General features: G+C 39.4%; 1 protein-coding gene across 1 annotated transcript; it reads right to left on the minus strand.

Annotated features, from left to right (window-relative positions):
- Positions 1-2285: 2285 nt before the first annotated feature.
- UBP22 (ubiquitin-specific protease 22) lies at positions 2286-6300 on the minus strand. The gene is made up of 3 exons (XM_089615467.1): positions 4944-6300; positions 4715-4845; positions 2286-3403 (listed from the first exon to the last, which is right to left on the minus strand). Exons 1-3 carry the CDS (start codon positions 5768-5770, stop codon positions 2634-2636), a joined length of 1728 nt encoding a protein of 575 aa, XP_089471593.1. The 5' UTR covers positions 5771-6300; the 3' UTR covers positions 2286-2633.
- Between the last annotated feature and the right edge of the window lie 13962 nt (positions 6301-20262).

Raw genomic sequence — 20262 nt, forward strand, 5'->3', positions numbered from 1 at the left:
ACTTTTGAAATTATAATCCTCATAGAACGCAAAAAAAAAAAATGAATAAAAGGATAGACGGGGCTTTTGTTTAGCCTAATTTCATCTATGGAAATGTGTTGTATTTTGGCAGCATGAAAAATGAATTTTTGTTTGAAGTTGAAAAGTATATATGCTAGATAATAGTCCCACATGGAAAATGAATTGTAGTTTTAGAGAAAATGGTAGCTATAAATAGCAAAGGTAATTTACATGTAGAAACTGAACGATCAGTCTAAAATTGTTTCAGAGCCTTGTTTTGGGAGTTCTCATATAGAAATTAGAAAGTAGATGCAAAAATGAAGCTGGATATGAGAATGAGACCCAGCCCAGATCCTGATTCTAAGGTATATTATTGTTAGGAATATTATTCATAACAACTTCATGTGAATCCTGTTGAAGTTGAAGGTGAAATTCATCTCCCACTTAAAATTAATGTTGAAAGTTAATGTTTATGTACATTTCTCATTGTAGCTTGTGAGCGAATCAAAGTCAAGGAAGAGAAGGAGGGAAGAGTTCTCAGAGAAGACATTGCAGATTACCTCGGTAAGTGCAATGTTCTGACTAAAGATTACAACAACTTGCAGATTTAAAAAAAAATATATATGACATTCACACATTATAAGTTTGTAACTGGGTTCGGTTCTTCATTCAAAGTTATGATTCAAGTAGCGAACATCACTATAATTTGTAGTAAATCAGGCATGAATAATCATAACAAAAAGCAGTAGACAACTCCGATATTGTTATTTAAATTCCATTAGGTATATTTACAAAAATTCCAAATTACATGTGGTCATGACTAGCCAAAGTCCGTAGCAAAGAAAGCTTATAACAGAAAATTAGACAAAGGACATGGTTAAAAAGAACACTATTTTAGAATCTAAAATATAAAATAAATTTATAAGATTATGTTATGATTGTAAAAATATGGGCGGACCGTAGATATATAACTAGGCATGCTGCTGCCATTTTAAGTTTGAGCTAACGTCTCGAGGGTTGTCAAAGTGAGAAAGTTAGTAGAAAAAAATCTACCAAGCATAATCGAAAATTTTGAAAAAAAGAAAATAAAAAGAGATGACGGTTATGAGAGAGAGAAGAGTATTTTAAACTTGGTAAAATAGGTGCGGCGCGGATGAATGTTTTAAAACATTAACACATGTCCACTCACTTATATGTAGTTGAATTTGTCCCGGATATGAATTTGCTTCGGGACAGTCAGCCTCATCGACACCAGCGCCACCGCTGTCGAGGGATACACCTTCCTCAGCGACATGTCGCGTTTGATATTATTAATTTAGTTCGTCATGTTTTGTATATCCATGTTAAAAAGGCATATATATATACACACACACAAGCAATAGGCCCCGGCATTGCCCGGGAGGCTTGATAAATTTTAATTTAGATAATAATGCGAACGGTTTGCAATTGTTGGTTGTCACTTGTCATACGTAAAAGTTAACATTTTTTTTACCACTTTTTAATATATATTTAAAACCATTTTAATTAAATAATAACTCAGATATAAAAAAAAAATTAGAAATAGTAAGTTGTAATTATGAACACAATTTTTTTTTAGCAACACAAAAATTATGATTAACCAACATCATTACTTATATGTTCATTAATTTTCAATAATTGTACTGATCATAAGTAATTTAAATTAAAAAACTATTAATCGGCTAAAAATTGTTATCGTTTTAGAGTTAGATTAGGGAATTTTCATTTTTAGAGTCGTTTATGTAATTTTCGTTTTTTAGAGTTGTTTCTGAAATTTTCGTTTTTTAAAGTCATCTCTGGAATTTTGTAAGTTTATTTTTTTAAAGTCGTTTCTGGAATTTTGTAAGTTTTAAAGGTTATTTATGCGATTTTCAAAAAAAATAAGCGGTACTGTGAATAGTGAAAAACGGTTTGCTATATATAATACCATAGTATAAACACAAAAAACTTTTAACAAGAAAATTAGCACCTCAAGTCTAAAAAAACTACGCTTGAATGAAATGATAGCGCAACATGGTCTTCCAAGCGGATCCCGCAGACAGTAGTCTTGTTGAATTGAGTACAAAAAACATTTCATGTGTTGGAGAAAAACAAGGATAGACTCGATTTTTTTGGCACGTTCGGCCATATAAGAAAGGAAGTGATGATTTGATTAGCAATTTAGCATACGCCAGTAGAAAACCAGACTCCTAATAAGCAAGAATTCAGTAGAAAAAATATAAAAGACAAAAAAAAAAAAATAGAGAACCAAATTAAACCCCATGATAAAGGCTTGCAAATGCCATAACCCATAACTAATCAGAGAGCAAAACAAAATTCTGAAAGATATATCCATTTCCCAAGAATCCCTTAAAAAAATACCAAAACCTTCCCAAATGCAAGACTGCCTCAAAAATTTAGCACTTCATGCTGAAACATGGAAACAAGTGACAAATAATTTAATACCCTTCCTGGTATTGTCTTTTGACCATTTGACATTCTCATTTCTTTTTTTTCTTTCCCTTTTTTTGCAATGTCTCCACAAAACTGGCCAATTAATTTTTTTTTTTTTGTCAGTCTTTCAAATAATTATTTCAAAATTAGTATAAACTATTTTTTTCCCTATCAGCAAAATATTACCCAGCAACCTGTTTCTCGCTTGCTTTGTAGTATAGCATCTTCTGTACATAGAACATCATGTATCCCTGAGCAGCCCGAACGATGCTCTCGTTGACCTCGGTGATCCAAGCATCGTCGCACTTGTACCATCGCTCACACAGCCTCAGGTACGTCACATAGTGACCCGCGTCGAGTTTTCCCGTGTGGGTCACCACGGCGAATAGCTCAAACTCCGATGAAAGCTCGTCCGGAGATTCCGGGTCTGACCCGTCAAAGGGGAAGATCCGGTTCCCGAACCGGCTCCTCAAGATGGACGAAGAGAGGTACGGAGACATGTCGAGCGAGACCGGGAATTGCAAGTACCGGTCGACTTTCCTCGACATTTTCCGGACCGAAGAGTGCTCGAATCTCTTGATGTGGAAGCAAGAGACCAGAGGGAGTTTCCTTATGGACATCTGCTTCAGAGACTCTTGCCTCACTTGGCACTGCTGGCAGAAGAATTTCTGGTCGGACCCGAGCTTCTCGGGCCTCGTGAACCGGTCCAGGCAACCCGTCAGTGTCGACGTAGCGGGGCTTTTTTGCATCGGATTTCCGTGATTCGATTCGCTGTTGTTGGAAGTGTGGTTTGACTTTGACTTTGCGGAGCTTCCCTGGTTCGGCTCCAAATCCAGAGAGAAGTCAACGCAAGGGTCGTACGTCGTAGACGTGAAACCGCACGCCATGCACATCACGTCGGATCGCAAGACGCCGGAGAATACTCTGTGAGCGATACAGCAATCTCCGCTCCCTGAAATACAGCAAGGAAATAATAAAAGTGTTACAATAACAGTCATCTTTGATCAAGCATTGACAATCCACCCACTAATATCCGTTATTACGGCAAGACAAAATCAAGAACTGACAATTAGAACCGACCCCCTCTGACTTTTTAAATATATTGGTTAAGTTAAGAATCTAGGCTTTGTTTGACTGGGATCAACTGTGCCACAAGACCGAAAAAGGGGAGTTATCATTAGAAGCTAGGCAACACCAGAACTAAACCCAATGGGCTATGATAATTTTTTATTTTTTTTTACTTACTGGAGTGGAGTGAAGAACCATCCAGCCACTGGGTTGAGGTTGAGATTTTAGCCCTAAGTCTGTGAGCACTCTTTGTCAACTCCTAAGGTACCTAGACCCAAGCCCTGCAGTTAAAGGTTACAATTACTTCTTAATCTCAGCAATTAATCGCCTCGACTGAAAGAAATACTAAAAAATTTAAGATAGGCAAACAAAACGGCCCATGATTTGCCAACAAGTTCTGTTTGATGCATATCGTGGTTGTTTAACTGTCCCCTCTACTAACTGACTTAATGAAATGACTATATCACTCTTCAAACACATCTAAAGGTAACAACCATATTGATTACTGTTGGTCATAATCAATAGAAGAGCATACTCAATGTAACTGAAAGTGGGTGACTTGTGGCTTTGCTTCCTCTACTAGCTATTGGGTATACGAACTAGTTGATTGAACCAGTTTTGAAGACAAAGTTTATCAAAGATACAATCCCAAAGAAGGCAATCTCAAGAAGATACAACTACTGCACAAAAGGGAAAATAACAAACATGATATCTTGAGGTTTGGCCAAAATTTATTTGTTATCTTGAGGTTGGCCAAAATTTACTAGTATCAGTGTGATTTACAAAATTGTCTGTCAAACTGATACAAATTTATCCATAGATTTGTGTTTTTTTTTTTATAAATAAAATAGCGATTATAAATTTCTAACTAATAAGCCACAATAGTTTTGGGAAACCTCGTAAAGTAACGAATAAATATATTATTATTTAAAAAAATTTGTAGTTCAGTAAAGTTTTTTTGTGTCTAAAAATATGAAGAAAAGAAATATATGAAAGATGCATGTTTGAATATATGGATACCTACATATGCAATTTGAAAAATACTAAAACACAAGGACAGAAAGTAATTTTTGTCACACAAATTCTATTTGATATTTTACCCGGCAAAAGATAAGGAAAAAAGAAAAAAAATAAAAGACTTGATTAAATCAAATTTAAGCGTTTATTGACTCGAAAGATGAAGTCAAAATATAACCTTGACTCTGTGGTTTCCTCCGATCCTTCTCCTTATCGACCTTCTCGTGAATTCCGTCAAGCATCGATATGAAAAACTCATGGGCGTCTTGTTGCTCGTAGCTCGCCAGATTCGCAGCGTGTTGCCACCAACTAACAAGTCATAATAAAGCAACTATAACAACCATTACACAGAAATTAAAATGTACAATAAAGAAAAAAATTACACGCTTTGAAGCACGAAAATGAACCTAAACAGGAATTTGGCGGGACTGTACGGCCTTCGATCACCAGCGAAGACAGAGGAGAATATATCATCCAAATCGCAAGCCAAACAGCTCCGAACGGCCTTCCCATTGGCCGTGGAAACAACGCCGTTCCTCTCCTGGCAGAAGTACCGGTTATGGCGATCGCTGAGGAAGTAGTTCCTCAGCGGAGGAGTGTGAAGGAGAGCCTGAAGAACAGAGTTCATGAAGCACGTATTGCCTAGGTTATTAAGCCCCCGGAGACCCCTCGGAAACTCGGTAGACGCGAGAGGAACCGATCCATTCGCGACGGCCATCTGCTCGAGAGGATCCGGCAGCCAGGGACGGTAATCCACGCGGCGGCGCTTCCGGAGATTCTCCGGCCGCGGATCGGGAGTCTCCGGCGCGACGGCGGAGGCGGAAGAAGAGGACGAAGTGTGAGCGAGGACCACGGCGGCGTCGAAATCGCGATCGTAGACCTGATCGCGGCAAGCGCAGCAGAAAAGCTCGGCGCGATCGACGTCGACGGCGATCTCGTGTCCCGGCGGCATTTCCTCCGCGTGCGCCGCGGCGTGCGAAGATTCCGGCGGCGCGTTGTGGCACGACACCGCGGCGCAGGTCACGCAAGCGTAGAGCCTCGCGCGCGCCGACGGCGGTGAGGCGCACGCGCCGCAGCGCGGAACCTCGTCGATTTCCCGGCGGATCGCCGCTCGGCCGCCAGGAGGCTTTACTCGGAGACACTCCTGAAGAGCTCGGAACGGCTTCGCTCCGCCGTTGCGGGCTCGGAACTCCAGGAGATGAGGACACGAGATCTGACCGTTGATCTTCGACATCGTCGGCGATGGTGGCGGCGGGGTTGAAGGTGGTGGTGAAGCTCGATCGGAGATGGATCGGCGTTCGAAACCCTAGCAACCATCAAGCTTCTTCATCGATTGACGGTTAGGATTTTGCGGCGGGAGAGAAAACCTAATCGGAGATTGAGTGAGATTAACGGCTGAGATTGAAGTAATGAGAGTGATAGTGTAATACAGACTATCAGATCCTTCTCTCTCTGCTGTTTGTTACTTTGTTTAGCTTCTCGGGATTCAGATCTCTAAAATCTTTTTTTGTAAAGCTGGGAAATTTATTTATCAATAAATAAATAAAATCAATAATGAAATTTCTTTTCTCTCAATCAAAAATCCAAATTCAAGGGAGAAAAAGAGGGAGAGAGATCTATTTATATTTATATTTATTTCTTTTCGTTTTTTTCTAGGAAAATATGGATCCCTTCCTCTCTTCCCTTCCTCTCTCTCAGTCTAGTCTATACTCTAGCTACTCTCTCTCTCCCGCTTTCCATTTTATTTATTTTTTCTTCTTTTCGATAACTGAGAAATAATAAAAAGTATTTTTTAATATTAGCTGTAGGATTGGGTAATTAGATGAGTATAAATGAAAAATTAATACATTTGACGGTTGAGATTGGGCTTTGATCAAGAGAAATCTCTTTTTGCATTCCTTTGAAGAAAATAATTTGAGTCGAGGAATTCATATGCATTTATGCCTCGACGTCTTTATCCTCCCACCCGCGCAATTCCACTGATTAGTTGTCGGATAATATTTACGGAATAGGGCTGTATATTTTAAGCCGACGCAAAAAACAGTAAAAATCATAAATCAGACCAAGTGATTATTAAACCGCCGGTCCAATTTAAAATAATTTTTTTATTCGGTCCGGTCCGGTTCGGTTTATTCATTATAGATGATCCGGTCCGAATTTTTTTTAAATACGGTTAAACCGTACTGGTTTATTTTAAAAAAAAATTAATGTACAACTAGTCAAATTAGGCATTTGTGCATGTGTTTCCCTCTCGTACATGATTATATGTTTTTTATTTTTGTGAAAAATTAATGGTTTTTTCTTTTTAATTGTGTAAAACGGTTGAAAACGGTCCAAACGGTTCAAAGCGGTCTAGAACGATCCGGTCTAAACGGTTCAAAACAGTCCAAACGGTTCAAAACGATCCGGTCCGGTCCGATTTTCACAGTTTTTTTGTTCGATGTGGTTTGAATATTTTCGGACCGTTTTGAGGAGCAGCACGACTATTATAAGTCAGATCACCGTCCCATCCGGCTCTGCCTTGAACCTATCGAGGAGCGGCACGACCCCCGTCCGAAACGTCGATTCTTTTTCGAGGAAAAATGGATCTATGAGGCTGATTTCAAGAGTACGATGGAGGCGTCCTATGGGAGGCTCGGTGCGGGGGATTTCGTGTGCTTTCCAAGGAATGAGGCGATACCTTTGAAGGTAGAGACGAGACAGATTTGGGAAGTTTCCAAGGCAAATTTTCGAGCTAAGGAAATAGATTAAATCAGTAAGGCGGGATGATTTCCACGGGGATAATATTCCCACGGATTGCTCTGCTCAACGCGAGGCTCGAGAAGCTTCTATCTGCGGAAGAGATCCATTGGAAACAGCGGGCCAGAGTCACTTGGGTCACCCACGATGACAAGAATACGAAGCTTTTTCATGCCTACGCCACACAACGCCGGAAGACGAACATGATAGCTTATATCTCCGACGACTCAGGTGGCTTGCTATAAAAAGACGTGGATAAAGGGAATGCCTTTGCGAAGCATTACCAATCTCATTTTGAGTCCTCCAAGCCGAGCGAAGCGGAGATCTCGGTTGGAATCTCGCCAATGATCCCTGCTCTCTCGGATGGATGGACGCTTGAAGATGACTTTTTGGGGGAGAAGATTGAAAATGCGCTATTTGGCATGCACCCCGCTAAGGCACCGGGACTAGATGGGTGGTCGGCGTGTTTCTTCCAAAATTGTTGGAAAATCATTGGTGATGGCGTGGTGGACAACTGCCTAAATATCTTAAACGGTGGAGAAAGTGTTGCTACTTGAAACAACACCCTTTTCTCGCTGATCTCGAAGGTCAAAAAGCCGGCTCATATCAAGGATTTTCGCCCCATTTCGTTATGTAATATTCTTTACAAGATTGTGGCGAAAGCTTTGGAAAACTGATTGAAATTGGCGCTTGGGAGGGTGGTGGACGACAACCAGAGTGCGTTCATTGCCGGTCGAAATATCGGCGACAACATCATGTTGGGTTTCGAGTGCAACCATTAGCTCCGATCTCGGTCCTGAGGCCGAGTAGACTACGCAGCGCTAAAACTAGACATGAGTAAAGCCTACAATAGGATTCAATGGCCATATCTTCAGGTGCATCTCGCGAGTCATGAACTACGTATCCACCACTAGCTTCTCGGTTCTCGTTAGCGGCCTCATCTTTGAAAATTTCACAGCTTCCTGTGGCCATCAGCAAGGTGACCCTCTCTCACCATACATTTTCCTCTTATGTGCTCAGAGCTTCTTGTCCTTGATCCATTCATAGGTGCAACGTAGATTGACTCACGAGGCCCAAATATAGAGGCGGAGCCAATCGGTGTCACACTTTTCTTTGCCGACGACAGCCTCATCTTTTTCCGGGCTGAAGCAGGCGAGTGTAGAGCCCTAATTGAGTGCATCAACATCTACTCAAGGGCCTCTGGACAAGTCGTGAACATGGAGAAGTCGACCATCTCTTTCTCCTCGAACACAACCCCGACCCATATCGAGGAGGTCAAGTCAATACTCGGAGTTCAACACACGGAGGGAATCGATCTTTATCTGGGGCTGCCCACATTCTCGATGCGTCCCAAGAATATTCAGTTTGGCTATCCCCGGACGAGAGCGATAAAGAGGATCAACGACTGGAAGGGAAAACTTTTTTTGATGGGTGGGAGAGAGACGTTTATCAAGTCGGTGATCCAATCTATCCCCAGTTTGTTGGAATAGATCTAGGATTAAGAAAAGATTATCACTTCTAGCAAGCGGTGGAATATAAAAATTTCTTTAGAATCAAGTAAAACAATTTTACTACCTAGACAAAGTGCATGAGCGTATAATTTAAAATTTAAAAACTATTATGAGTTTTCACTCGGTACCAACCTTGATTGAAGCTTGAGCGTTGAGAAGCTTTCAGAAAGGTTGAATCGTTCGTCTCCCCACTAAGCTTGCCCCCCTCGAATCTTCTTGAACATGTGAGTAACCACGAACGTTTCTACCACTAGAGTCTTTCGAGTTTGGTTAGGATTTAGTGTGTGGGCACTTTTAAACACTATGACTCAAGAACTTGTGTTTGAGTCAAAGAGCTAAAACAAAATGCTAGGTCTAATTAGGACCTAGGTGCCAAAACAAAAGAGCAAGAAGATTGAGAGAGAGAGGGGGGCGGCAAGGTTAAAGAGAGAAGCTCTCAATCTCTAAAGCTTGTGTGTTGCATATTGTGAATGAGGTGTGGTATTTATAGGAGGAAGGATTGCTTTGAAAAGATAGTTTCCTCTTTTCTATTGAATATCACATATTCATGAGAAACTCTTAGTTTCCTTTTTCTACCTTGGGCGTGCAACTCATTGCGAAAATGCCCTTGGATTTGTTTCCTCATTTGTTTTATCCTTACTTGGCCGCCCATTACATAGCATCATGCTATGGATTTGTTTCTTCTTTTTCTTTTGACAAGTATCTTCATACATCAACGCACAAAATAAACTCTCTTTCTCTCTACATGTTGGACGATTTTTGAGCTTCTAGAACATGCTTCTAGATGTTTCTTTATTTGTTCATAACAATACAAGAAAAACCCATGTAGAATTTTCACATAAAATTCCATGAAATGAAATTCAATCCTCAAGGCCCAATATTCCCATGTTGGCCGTGTGAACTATTTTATTGTCATCATATGACAACGTCAAAAAACTTATTTATTGACATTCATACCATCTTGTGTCCTAATGGACAAAATTACCATTTAGACAATTTTCGTAAAACTTGTCTAGTTCAACATTTTAACTTGTTTTGACTTAGCTTGTAGTTTAACTAATCCTACTTTAATGACTTGTGGTAGTGACCTCATGGATCCAAATGAACAAAGCTTAAGCTAGCATACTTGGACTCAAAAGTTCACAAACCTTTTCCAAGTTCTAGTTTAATGTCAACTAACTCCACTAAAGAGTTAACACTGAAATCTCTCGGTTCAAATGAATATATTTTCTACTCAAGAATTCTACTTAATTGTGATGAGTGGATCCATCGAATATTATCTATGTTTACCCTTCATGAATATCATCAACTAGATAGGATTTATAAAATTACCATTTTACCCTTCTAGTTGTTATTTCCTCAACTCATTTGTCGCTTGTGAATAAGTTAGAAACAATGTATTGACGATGAGCTAACAAGTCACATCGATTCATCCAAAAGAGTCATGACTCTGTTTGGACACTGCCCAATTCATTTATTCACATTCAAAGGAACAAAGCATGATGTGATATACATTGCATTTCAGCAATCTTGTACATGAATTCCATATCTATGAGATCTTCACAAAGTTGTTCATGACATCTTCATAACTTAGTACTTCACCAACAAGTCTTGTCTATATCACATAGTGAATCTAGAACTCTGACTTTCTCAAATGAGAATACGTAAGCTATGAAATGTCATGTCTTATTTCAAGATTGAGGTAAGCATGATGCAATTCATACACAGTGACTCTGAAACAGAAGAGGTTAAATAGTTTGTTCTTACAATGTCTCTAGAAGTGCACTGGTCAATTCAGTATCTTTAGAAGATACCTAGGAAGAACTATAGAGTCTTCAACTCTCTATGTCTCATAACCAGACATTATCGATTCTCCTAACAATCATACTGAGATCAATAGCTCTGTGATCCTTGTTGGAATTGATCTAGGGTTTAAGAAAACATTTAACCCTTCGGGCAAGCGGCGGAATTTAAAAAATTTCTTTTTGACAAGTAAAACGATTTTACTAACCTAGACAAATAGGAAGTACATATAAATAAAAACTATTATGAGCATAATAAATTTACTAACCTTTTTAGAAGCTTGAACGTTGAGAAGCTTTTGGAAAGTTGCAACGTTCGTCTCCCCTCGCAGCACGTCTCTCTTCCTTCCTCGGCAACTCGAACAACCACGATAGTTTCTATCACTAGAATCACTCGAGAAAAAAGGAATTAGTGTGTGGGCACTTTTAAACACGACGACTCGAGAACAAGTCTCAAAGTCGAAGAGCTAAAACACTAGATCAAATGTGGACCTAGGTGCCAAAACAAAAACAAAAAGAAAACTAGAGAGATAGAGGAAGGAGGCGGCAACCACAAGTTCTAGAGAGAGAAGCTCTCAATCTCTAACTTATGTGGGATGAGAAACAATGAGAATGAGGTGGGGTATTTATAGAAGGAGGATTACCTTCAAAAGGTAGTTTCCTCTTTTCTATAGAATATCACATATTCATGAGAAAGTGTTATTTCCTCTTTTCCCATCATGTTGCACGTCCAAGATGTTCACATGACACCTTGGATTTGTTTCCTCATTTACTCGTTCCTTAGTTGGCCAAAATACTACTTGATCCTAGATGCAAATTTGTTTCCTCTTTTTCTTTTGGCAAGTATCTTCATACATTAATGCACAAAATAAACTCTCGTTCACACTATGGCATGAACGAAATTCAGCCTTATTTTCCTTAGATTGGACGTGCAAGGCTTCTAGAATGAGCTTCTAGATTTTTCTTCATTTGTTCATGACAACATAAGAAAAGCCCATTTAGAATTTTCAAGTAAAATCCCATGAAATGAAATTAATCCTCATGGTCCAAATAACTTATTATGGCCGAGTGGTTTTAAGTTTCATTTGTCATCATATGACAATGTCAAAAAATTTATTGACATTCATTTCGTCCTATGTCTAAAAAGACAAAAATACCCTTTAGACAATTTTCGCAAAACTTGTCTCGTTCTTGTTTTGTCTTAGCTTTTAGTTTAACTATTCCTACTCGATGTGATTTGTGAAAGTGACCTCATGGATCCAAATGAACAAAGCTTGAGCTAAATACTTGGACTCAAAAGTTCACAAACATTTTCCAAGTTTAGCTTAATGTCAACTGACTCCACTAAAGAGTTGACACTGAAATCTCTCGGTTCAAATGAATATATTTTCTGCTCAAGAATTCTACTTAATTGTAATGAGTGGATCCACTGAATATTATCTATGTTTACCCTTCATGAATATCATCAGCTAGTCGGGATTTACAAAATTACCATTTTACCCTTCTAGCTGTTATTTCCTCAACTCCTTTGTCGCTTGTGAATAAATTAGAAACAATGTATTGACGAGTAGCTAACAAGTCACATTGTTTCATCCAAAAGAGTCAAGACTCAATTTGGACACTGGCCAGTTCATTTATTCACATTCCAAGGAACAAAGCATGAGGTGATATACATTGCATTTAAGCAATCTTGTACGTGAATTCCATATCTATGAGAACTTCACAAAGTTACTCATGATTTCTTCACAACTTAGTACTTCACTAATAGGTCCTGTTCAGAATCACATAGTGAGTCCGAACTCTGACTTTCTCAAATGAGAATACGTAAGCTTAAAATGACATGTCTCATTTCAAGATTAAGGTAAGCACGATGCAATTCATACATAGTGATTTCGAGACATAAGAGGTTAAATGGTTTGTACTTATTTTGTCTCTAGAAGTGCACTGGTCAATTCAGTACCTTCGGAAGATACCTAGAAGAACTATAGAATCTCCAACTCTCAATGCCCCATAAGCAAACATCATAGATTCTCCTAACAATCGTACTGAGGTCAATAGTCTTTTGACCCTTAGATTGCGAATATATCGTTTTAAGCAAACTACGAAGAGTTTGTTCATGCAAATCTACATTTGTCTCTTCGTAAGTTGTCAAGTTTGTTTATGGACTAAAGACTAATGTTTTATCATAAAGCTTCAAACAGACAAAGAAGAATGAATGAACGTTTCAACTTTTTATTAATGAATAAGCAATTACAAGCAAGAGTCTTCGTGGGACTTTATTACATCAAATGTACAAAGTAAAGACTACAACTCTTCTTGTGGGCACCATTGACAACAATCCTTAGATTGTGAATATGCTGTTTTAAGCAAACCATAAAGAGTTTGTTCATGCAAATCTATATTTGACTCTTCAATTGTTGTTAGGTTTGTTTAAGGACTAAAGACTATGGTTTATCATAAAGCTTCAAACAGACAACGAAGAATGAATGAAAGTTTCAAATTTTATTAATTATTCAGCAGTTACAAGCAAGAGTCTTCGTGAGACTTTATTACATCAAATGCAAATAAGTAATAACTACTACTCTTCTTGTGGGCACCAATGCCAACAAACTCCCACTTGACTCAAAGAAGATGTGAGTAATCCTTCATGCCTAATCCCTCCCAATGCTGGTCGAAGACCTTGTTGGCTAAAGCTTTGGTGAATGGATCTGCCAGGTTGTCCACCGTCAAGATCTTCTTCACCACCACGTCTCCGCGTTGCACGATCTCTCGAATCAAATGGTATTTCCTCTCAATATGCATAGAGCGCTTATGGCTTCGAGGTTCCTTTGAGTTAGCGACAACTCCAATATTATCACAATAAAGTGTCACGGGCTCATATACTTTTGGAACGACTTCAAATACTTAAGGAATTTTCTAAGCCATACAGCATCTTTGGATGCTTCACAAGAAGCCACATATTCCGCTTCCATTGTGGAGTCGGCAATGTAAGATTGCTTGATACTCCTCTAAACAACAGATCCACCATTTAGGATGAACACAGATCCTGAAGTGGATTTCCTGGAATCCTTATCCGCTTGAAAATCGGAGTCGGTATATCCCGTCATAGTCAGGTCAGTACCTAAATATGTAAGCATCAAGTTCCTAGTTCTCCGAAGATACTTAAGAACATGCTTAACATCAATCCAGTGCTCGGGTCCAAGGTTGGACTGAAAACGGCTTACTACGCCAACTGCAAAGCAGAAATCTGTTCTAGTACAAAGCATAGCATACATGAGACTTCCCATGGCTTAGGCGTAAGGAATTTTTCTCATGTCCTCAATATCTTGTGTAGTCTTGGGAGACTGATCCTTAGAGAGTGAGACTCCATGCCTAAAGGGTGTTTGGCCCTTCTTGGAGTCTTGCATCGAGAAGCAATCCATCACCTTATCAATATAAGATGCTTGAGAGAGCGATAAAGTCCAGTTCTTCCGATCTCGAAAGATCTGAATCCCCAGAATGTACGCGTCTTCTCCTACATCCTTCATATCGAACTGCTTTGCTAGCCAGATTTTAACATCAGATAATTTACCCACATCATTACCTATGAGTAATATATCATCGACATACAATACCAGAAACACAACTTTGCCCTCGAGTATTAACTTGTAAACACAAGGCTCATTTATTGACTGCTCAAAATCGAAGCTCTTCACAGTTTCATCGAATCTAATATTTCATGACCTAGATGCTTGCTTTAATTCATAAATGGACTTAAGCAACTTACAAACCTTGGTCACTTGACCTTCTTCCACGAGCCATCTGGTTGAGCCATTTAAATGCGCTCGTCAAGATTGCCGTTCAGAAAGACAGTCTTAACATCCATTTGCCAGATCTCAAAGTCGAGAGCTGCATCACTAGGTATTAATAAAACCTCCTGGTTTTCTTTTTTAAAAAATAATATTCTAGGTCTTCACATTTGTAAGAAAAAAACAAAGTTAGACCTCTTTAGAGATTTAACCTCTAATAATAGAGGTCTGAAATGGCAGCTAAATCTCTAACCGGAAACATATGAAATATGTGTTATATTTTCTTTTCTTTTATTGTAAAATATGATGGAATACCTATTTTTAAATAAATTTGTAACTAACTAAGCCATTATAAACTTAACGTTTGTGATATATCTAACGTTTCGAAATTTTAGGAAAATAGCCAAACCGATGAGGTGACACTTGAATAACCCATTTTAATTTTCCATTTTGTCCTTTATTTAAAATAGTTTTTTGTTCTTCAAAACTTCAAAAATGAATATTCCTCATATGAACTTGAAATTGAGTGATTCCAAATTCTACGGATTCGTGGCGAGGAGAGCTTCAAAAATAAACTCATTGTCATTAATTTTCGATTTTTAAAATTATTTACATTTTTATGTTAATTATAGCATGTTTAATGAGGATATTTAAGTCAATATAGTTGTCATTGACTATTTTCTTAAATGTTTGTAAACGTTGGTTACATTCCAATTTTATAACTTATTTTTTGCTACAACTCTATAACGCCCATTTTTAAACTATGTATGAATTTCAATCAAATCAGTATAACCTCATTGATCATTGGCAAAAAAAATCATTTATATATAAATAATTTCTATAAGAAATCATAGACAAGAAATGAAACATTAGATCATCTACCCTTTAACTTGTTTTAAAAACAAAAAAATTAGCCAAATAAGCCACCAAAAGTCTAAGAATTGGTAAATAGCCAACCTTTTGTAAATTTTTTGTAAATAGCCACATCAACTTATTTACGGCACTCAAAAAGATTAAAATACCCAAAATTATTCTCGCCTATTATGGGTTTTTTTGTTTTTTTTATTAATGTAAATAAGTTGAGGTGGCTATTTACAGAAAATTTACAAAAGATTGGCTATTATACAAAGAGAAATTTCATTAATTGGGCTTAATAATACATTAAATATCAAGATTAGACCCTAATGTTTAAAAATATCTAAAAATGGACTTTTGGACCCAAAACAGACAAATATACCCCTTAAACAAAATCTCACTCGACATCTCTCTCTCTCTCTCCTCTATCTCACTCGACATTCTCTCACTCTTCATTTTTATCATTTCAATCACACTCAATTTCTCTCACTCTTTCTCTAAAAAAAATTATCTACTATTCAATACGACCTTGTACGAGTCGGTACGATTCAATACGACCTTGTACGACGTGATACAATCTGGTACGATGGCATACGATGGAAAAGGTTCGAACTCCGGCGGCGGTGGAGGTCAGAAATCTCAAGCTCTTAAAACAACGAAAAAGGTAAGTTTTTCATCTAATTTCTTGTTAAACTTCATTGAAAATAGTTAGAATAGGGTTTAGGACTTAGTTATTATCTGATTTGAGTTGATTTGAGCTGATTTGGGTCGGATTTAGAATATTAGGGTTTGAAATTAGGGCCAGTGTACGATGAGGTTGATGCATCGTACGATGTCAAACGATGAAATTCATAGAGTTGTACGATGCGATACGATGGTGTACGATGGGTTTAAGTTTTTTTAAAAAAAAATTGGCATACGATACCATACGATGTCGTACGATGCCATACGATGTCGTACGATGCCATACGATGTCGTACGATGATGTACAATGCTGTACGATAGTTTAAAAAAAAAATTACGATGCTATACGAGTCTCTACGATGCCATACGATGAATTATGATTCTGACCTAATTTTTTTGTCGTTTTTTTAGGACAATTTGAACTACATATACAATTTCCCATTCCCGGGTCGTATCACCTACGGTGGGACGGGGATCTTGAAGCTCGTACGAAGGAGATTCGATGAGCTTGGGATAAAAGATCGAATCCACGAGACTCCGTTCGAGCAATTTTTTTCAGAGAGCGAGCTCGGTTTCTCACCGGTGCTCGTACATACTTTCCTTCAGAAGAAGATCGAGGCGACCGTATGGGGGGAGATACATTTTGGTATCGGAGGCAAACGAGTAAGATTTGGACGCCTCGAGTACGCACTCGTCTCGGGGATGAGCTATGAAGACGGTCTGACTAAAGCCGAACAAGACGAGCGAAACAGCGACCGATTGATCACAGACTACTTGAACGGCGTCGTCGGAAGCAAGTTGAGCGTGTTGATCAACGCGTTCACCATATGTCAGAGCCATGACGACGCATTCAAGCTCGGGCTGCTCGTATTTGTGTATGGGTATCTTCTGGGACAACCGGCCAACAAATTCATCGAGGAAAGGTGGCAGAAATTTGTATACATCGTAGAAGACCTCCCCTTCTTCTTGAAGATGCCTTGGGGAAATTTGAGTTGGGCGGAGACGTATTCCAGCCTCTCGGTGAACCTAAGGCATTATCACGAGATGCTGCAGAAGAAGTTGAAGGACAAGCCGGACGTGGCACAGAAAGAGGCCAAGTACACATTGACGGGTAATCTTCATACCCTTCATTACTGGGCGTACGAGGCTATCCCAGAGATCGGGATGAGGTTCGGGTCGAACCAGGGGATGCGTGTGCCCAGAATGCACTTATGGTCTAGTAACGTGGTCATCATGGGCAAAGACATCGAGGCCGTCCTGAATAAAAAAAACGGTAACTTTTTATTATTTTAACTTTTATTGAATGTATGTTACATTATTTTGGAATATTAATAATTGTTTTTGGTTTTGTAGGTGGGTGTTCTTCAAATGTTGAGACCAAGGGCAGCAGAGAAAGAATTTTTCACTCTCCTTGAGACACAGACGAGCAAATGTCTGTATCCCATAGACGTCGAGGGAGAAGACGCGATAGAGCCACGAGATATCGATGAAGAAATAGATCGAGTCACGACTGTTGCAGAAGATGTCATCATCGGAGACTCCGACGACGAACACGTGTCAGACACTCCACGTGACTCCGACGATGAACACGTGTCAGACACTCCATGACGTGTTCGTCTTGGTAGTCCGACCATTCCGCAATGGGATCGAGGCCCACACCGACCACTCCCGTAATGGGATCGAGGCCTACACCGACCCCTCGCGCCGACATTCCCGAGCCCTTTGTCCTAACACGGGAAATGTGGGAAGAAATGCGAGCCTCCCAAGAACAACTGTTGCAATCACAAGGGATAGTCTAACACGCTCTTAGCACGAGCGGGCGTAGAATCGCGCGCATCAGGCGAGACCAGGTTAGATTTAAATCAAGTTATGTTTAAGTTTAATCAGACATAGTGTCCTGGGCTAGGGTTTTCTAATGCACATGTAGAGCTCTCATTGGACGATCGGAAAAATGCGAAAGCTAAAGAGACAAAAAAAGACTGTCAGCAAAAACCACGTCACAACTTTGACGTGTAAAGCAGGTAGAGAACTTTCTACAAGATGTTCCCATCATCCGAGAGAACATCAGTTTTTCCATGTCAAGAACAGCCAACACAAGAATATCAACAAACTCCATCTTTGGCTTTTTGAAGGACAAACACTACGTCTAATGACCACTGAAACTTTCACTGCAAACTGAATCTCACATGAGGAAGACTAGAAGACACACTGCCACACTCTACATGTCACAATGACTTACAGAGAGACAAACACAACAACTAATCAGGCAGAAACTCAACTTCACAACAAGATTCATATCCAGAGAGGCAGACAAGAGTCTTCATCAGCAAAAGAGAAGAGTTTCAAGCAACACACAAAATACTCCCCCTATTCGCCTCAAGAAAGAAAAATTGAGTCTAAGGAGATAACAACATACCAGATAATAAATTGGTCTTAGAAATGGACTTAGAGGAGACATATTACATACCAAAGAAAAGATTTGTGCATAAGGTACAAAGAGAGGCAGTAACCAATACTAGTTGGTAGTGGTTTGAACATCATCTGGCACAGATGCAGACGAAGTAGATGCAGTAGTTGAGGGAATCATCATCTTCAATCTATCTTTTCTTCTAAGAGGCACTGGAAATCACTTCCTCTAGATGCTTGAGTTCGCGAATCAAAGTCCAAGCCATATGGGACCTGAGATTAGCAGACATGGAAAGACTGAGGCCTATTGAGGGAGATCTCTTAATGTCAGCAACGGTGAGACTCAAAGAGCTTGTAGCTGAATGAAATCTTGGCAGTAGCAGTGCAGGAAGATTTCACTTCATCCTCAATAAGAATACCAAGGTGTTTTCGAAGCATGATTCCACACATAAAGGAAGGATAGGCTATATGGATCTTGATGGCCTCAGACCCAACATGTCTCATAACTTGTTTATATACAAATTTCCCATGGTCCATAGCTCCACATGTGCCAACCTAGTAGAGATACTAAGCGAGAGTGAGGGACCCACTCGGACCAAGACATAACTTTTACTTGTTCAAATAACAATTAAGGTGAAGCAGGGTCCCTAAGGAACCCCCGAAAGGGCTGCCGATGGGTACACGAAAGTGACGAAGTTCACTTTATACCCTAGTAGAATGACATGTACGGACCCAGTTCTTGACTTATATCTCGTGGAGGAGATAGTACCTTGAGCTCATAAGAGGCATGGTAGAGACCTTGAAAGGCCAACCTTTCTTTTCTTTCCCACATGTGATCTCTTCCACTATAGCAGGCTTGGAAGGATTAGGATCTTCAGTTGAGGGAGGGACTCTTCCAATGAAGTCATTGATGACTATAGGAGAGAAATCTATGCATTTTCCATGAACATGCACCTTATGAAAGTGTAGAGAGCTGGGATCATCCATCTTGGCAGGAAGATTGACAATGAATTCCCTCACTAGTTGCACGTTGTAGGGACCAACTAAGGTTACCGTCCTCAACAGATCAGAATCCTTGATATATTAAATAATTTCAGTACAATTCAAGGCTTGTTCAGAGAGCACATGCATGGGGGCAATGCTCCTGAAAATCACAAACTTCCATCTACTAGCATTCTGAATTGTGTGGAAGGAGATCTCATCTAGGGGAACATCGGGGACGTTACTCCTAGGATTCTTCTTCTTCTTTTTCTGAGTTACGTTCATTTTCTTCATCTTCCTCAAGGATGTTAGTCACAAAATCAGAAACATCATCAGGAGCATAATGATCTTCAGCATCTTCTATCCATTTCTTAAGAGCAACCTTTTTCTTCTTAGACACATGAGCCTCTTCTGACTATACTTTTCTCTTCTTTTTCTCAATAGGCTTGGATTTCTTCTTCTTCGGGGTGCTTTTATTCTTCTTGACATCCTTCTTGTCCTTAGGATCAGTGAGAGGTCAGAAGGTTTTTCAAAGGCAAGAGTTTCACTGTTTATGACAGACAAGAGTTCTTCTTCGTTCCTAAATTTTGTAACGATGCCCACATTAGTTGTCTTGTGGACACCTTGGGCCACTTCTTCATAATTGTATCCACATTCCTTAAGATCTCTGGCCATCTAAGCAAGAGTGGGGTCTTCATTCGTGCTAGTCTCTTGGGGAACCTGTTCGGTGGCCTCAACATCACGAGGGATATCTGAGGAGGGTCTCTCTGTGTCATCAGGGACCATTTCTTTAGGGAGACCAGTATGTCTAGTTTCCTTGGGATCGACTAGGTTTCTACGAATTTCCAGAATCTGATATCAGAGAAGGATTAGGATTACCTTGTCCTTCGACGGTTGCATCACCGGAGACGGGATCTTCACCCTGAGCCACATGCAATGAGGGCTCGGAGAAAAGAATAG

Source organism: Urtica dioica, chromosome 5, assembly GCF_054948205.1.
Source record: "Urtica dioica subsp. dioica isolate 48M chromosome 5, U.dioica_male_clone48M_v1_H2, whole genome shotgun sequence".
Taxonomy (NCBI): domain Eukaryota; kingdom Viridiplantae; phylum Streptophyta; class Magnoliopsida; order Rosales; family Urticaceae; genus Urtica; species Urtica dioica.

What these genes read in the sequence shown, in the direction of transcription:
- UBP22 (XM_089615467.1), bottom strand. Translation starts at nt 5,770, where the DNA reads ATGTCGAAGATCAACGGTCAGATCTCGTGTCCTCATCTCCTGGAGTTC. An exon ending in CCCGCCAAATTCCTGTTTAG is followed by an intron (nt 4,846 to 4,943) that starts GTTCATTTTCGT and finishes ATGACTTGTTAG; the next exon opens with TTGGTGGCAACACGCTGCGA. An exon ending in GAGGAAACCACAGAGTCAAG is followed by an intron (nt 3,404 to 4,714) that starts GTTATATTTTGA and finishes GCTGTATTTCAG; the next exon opens with GGAGCGGAGATTGCTGTATC.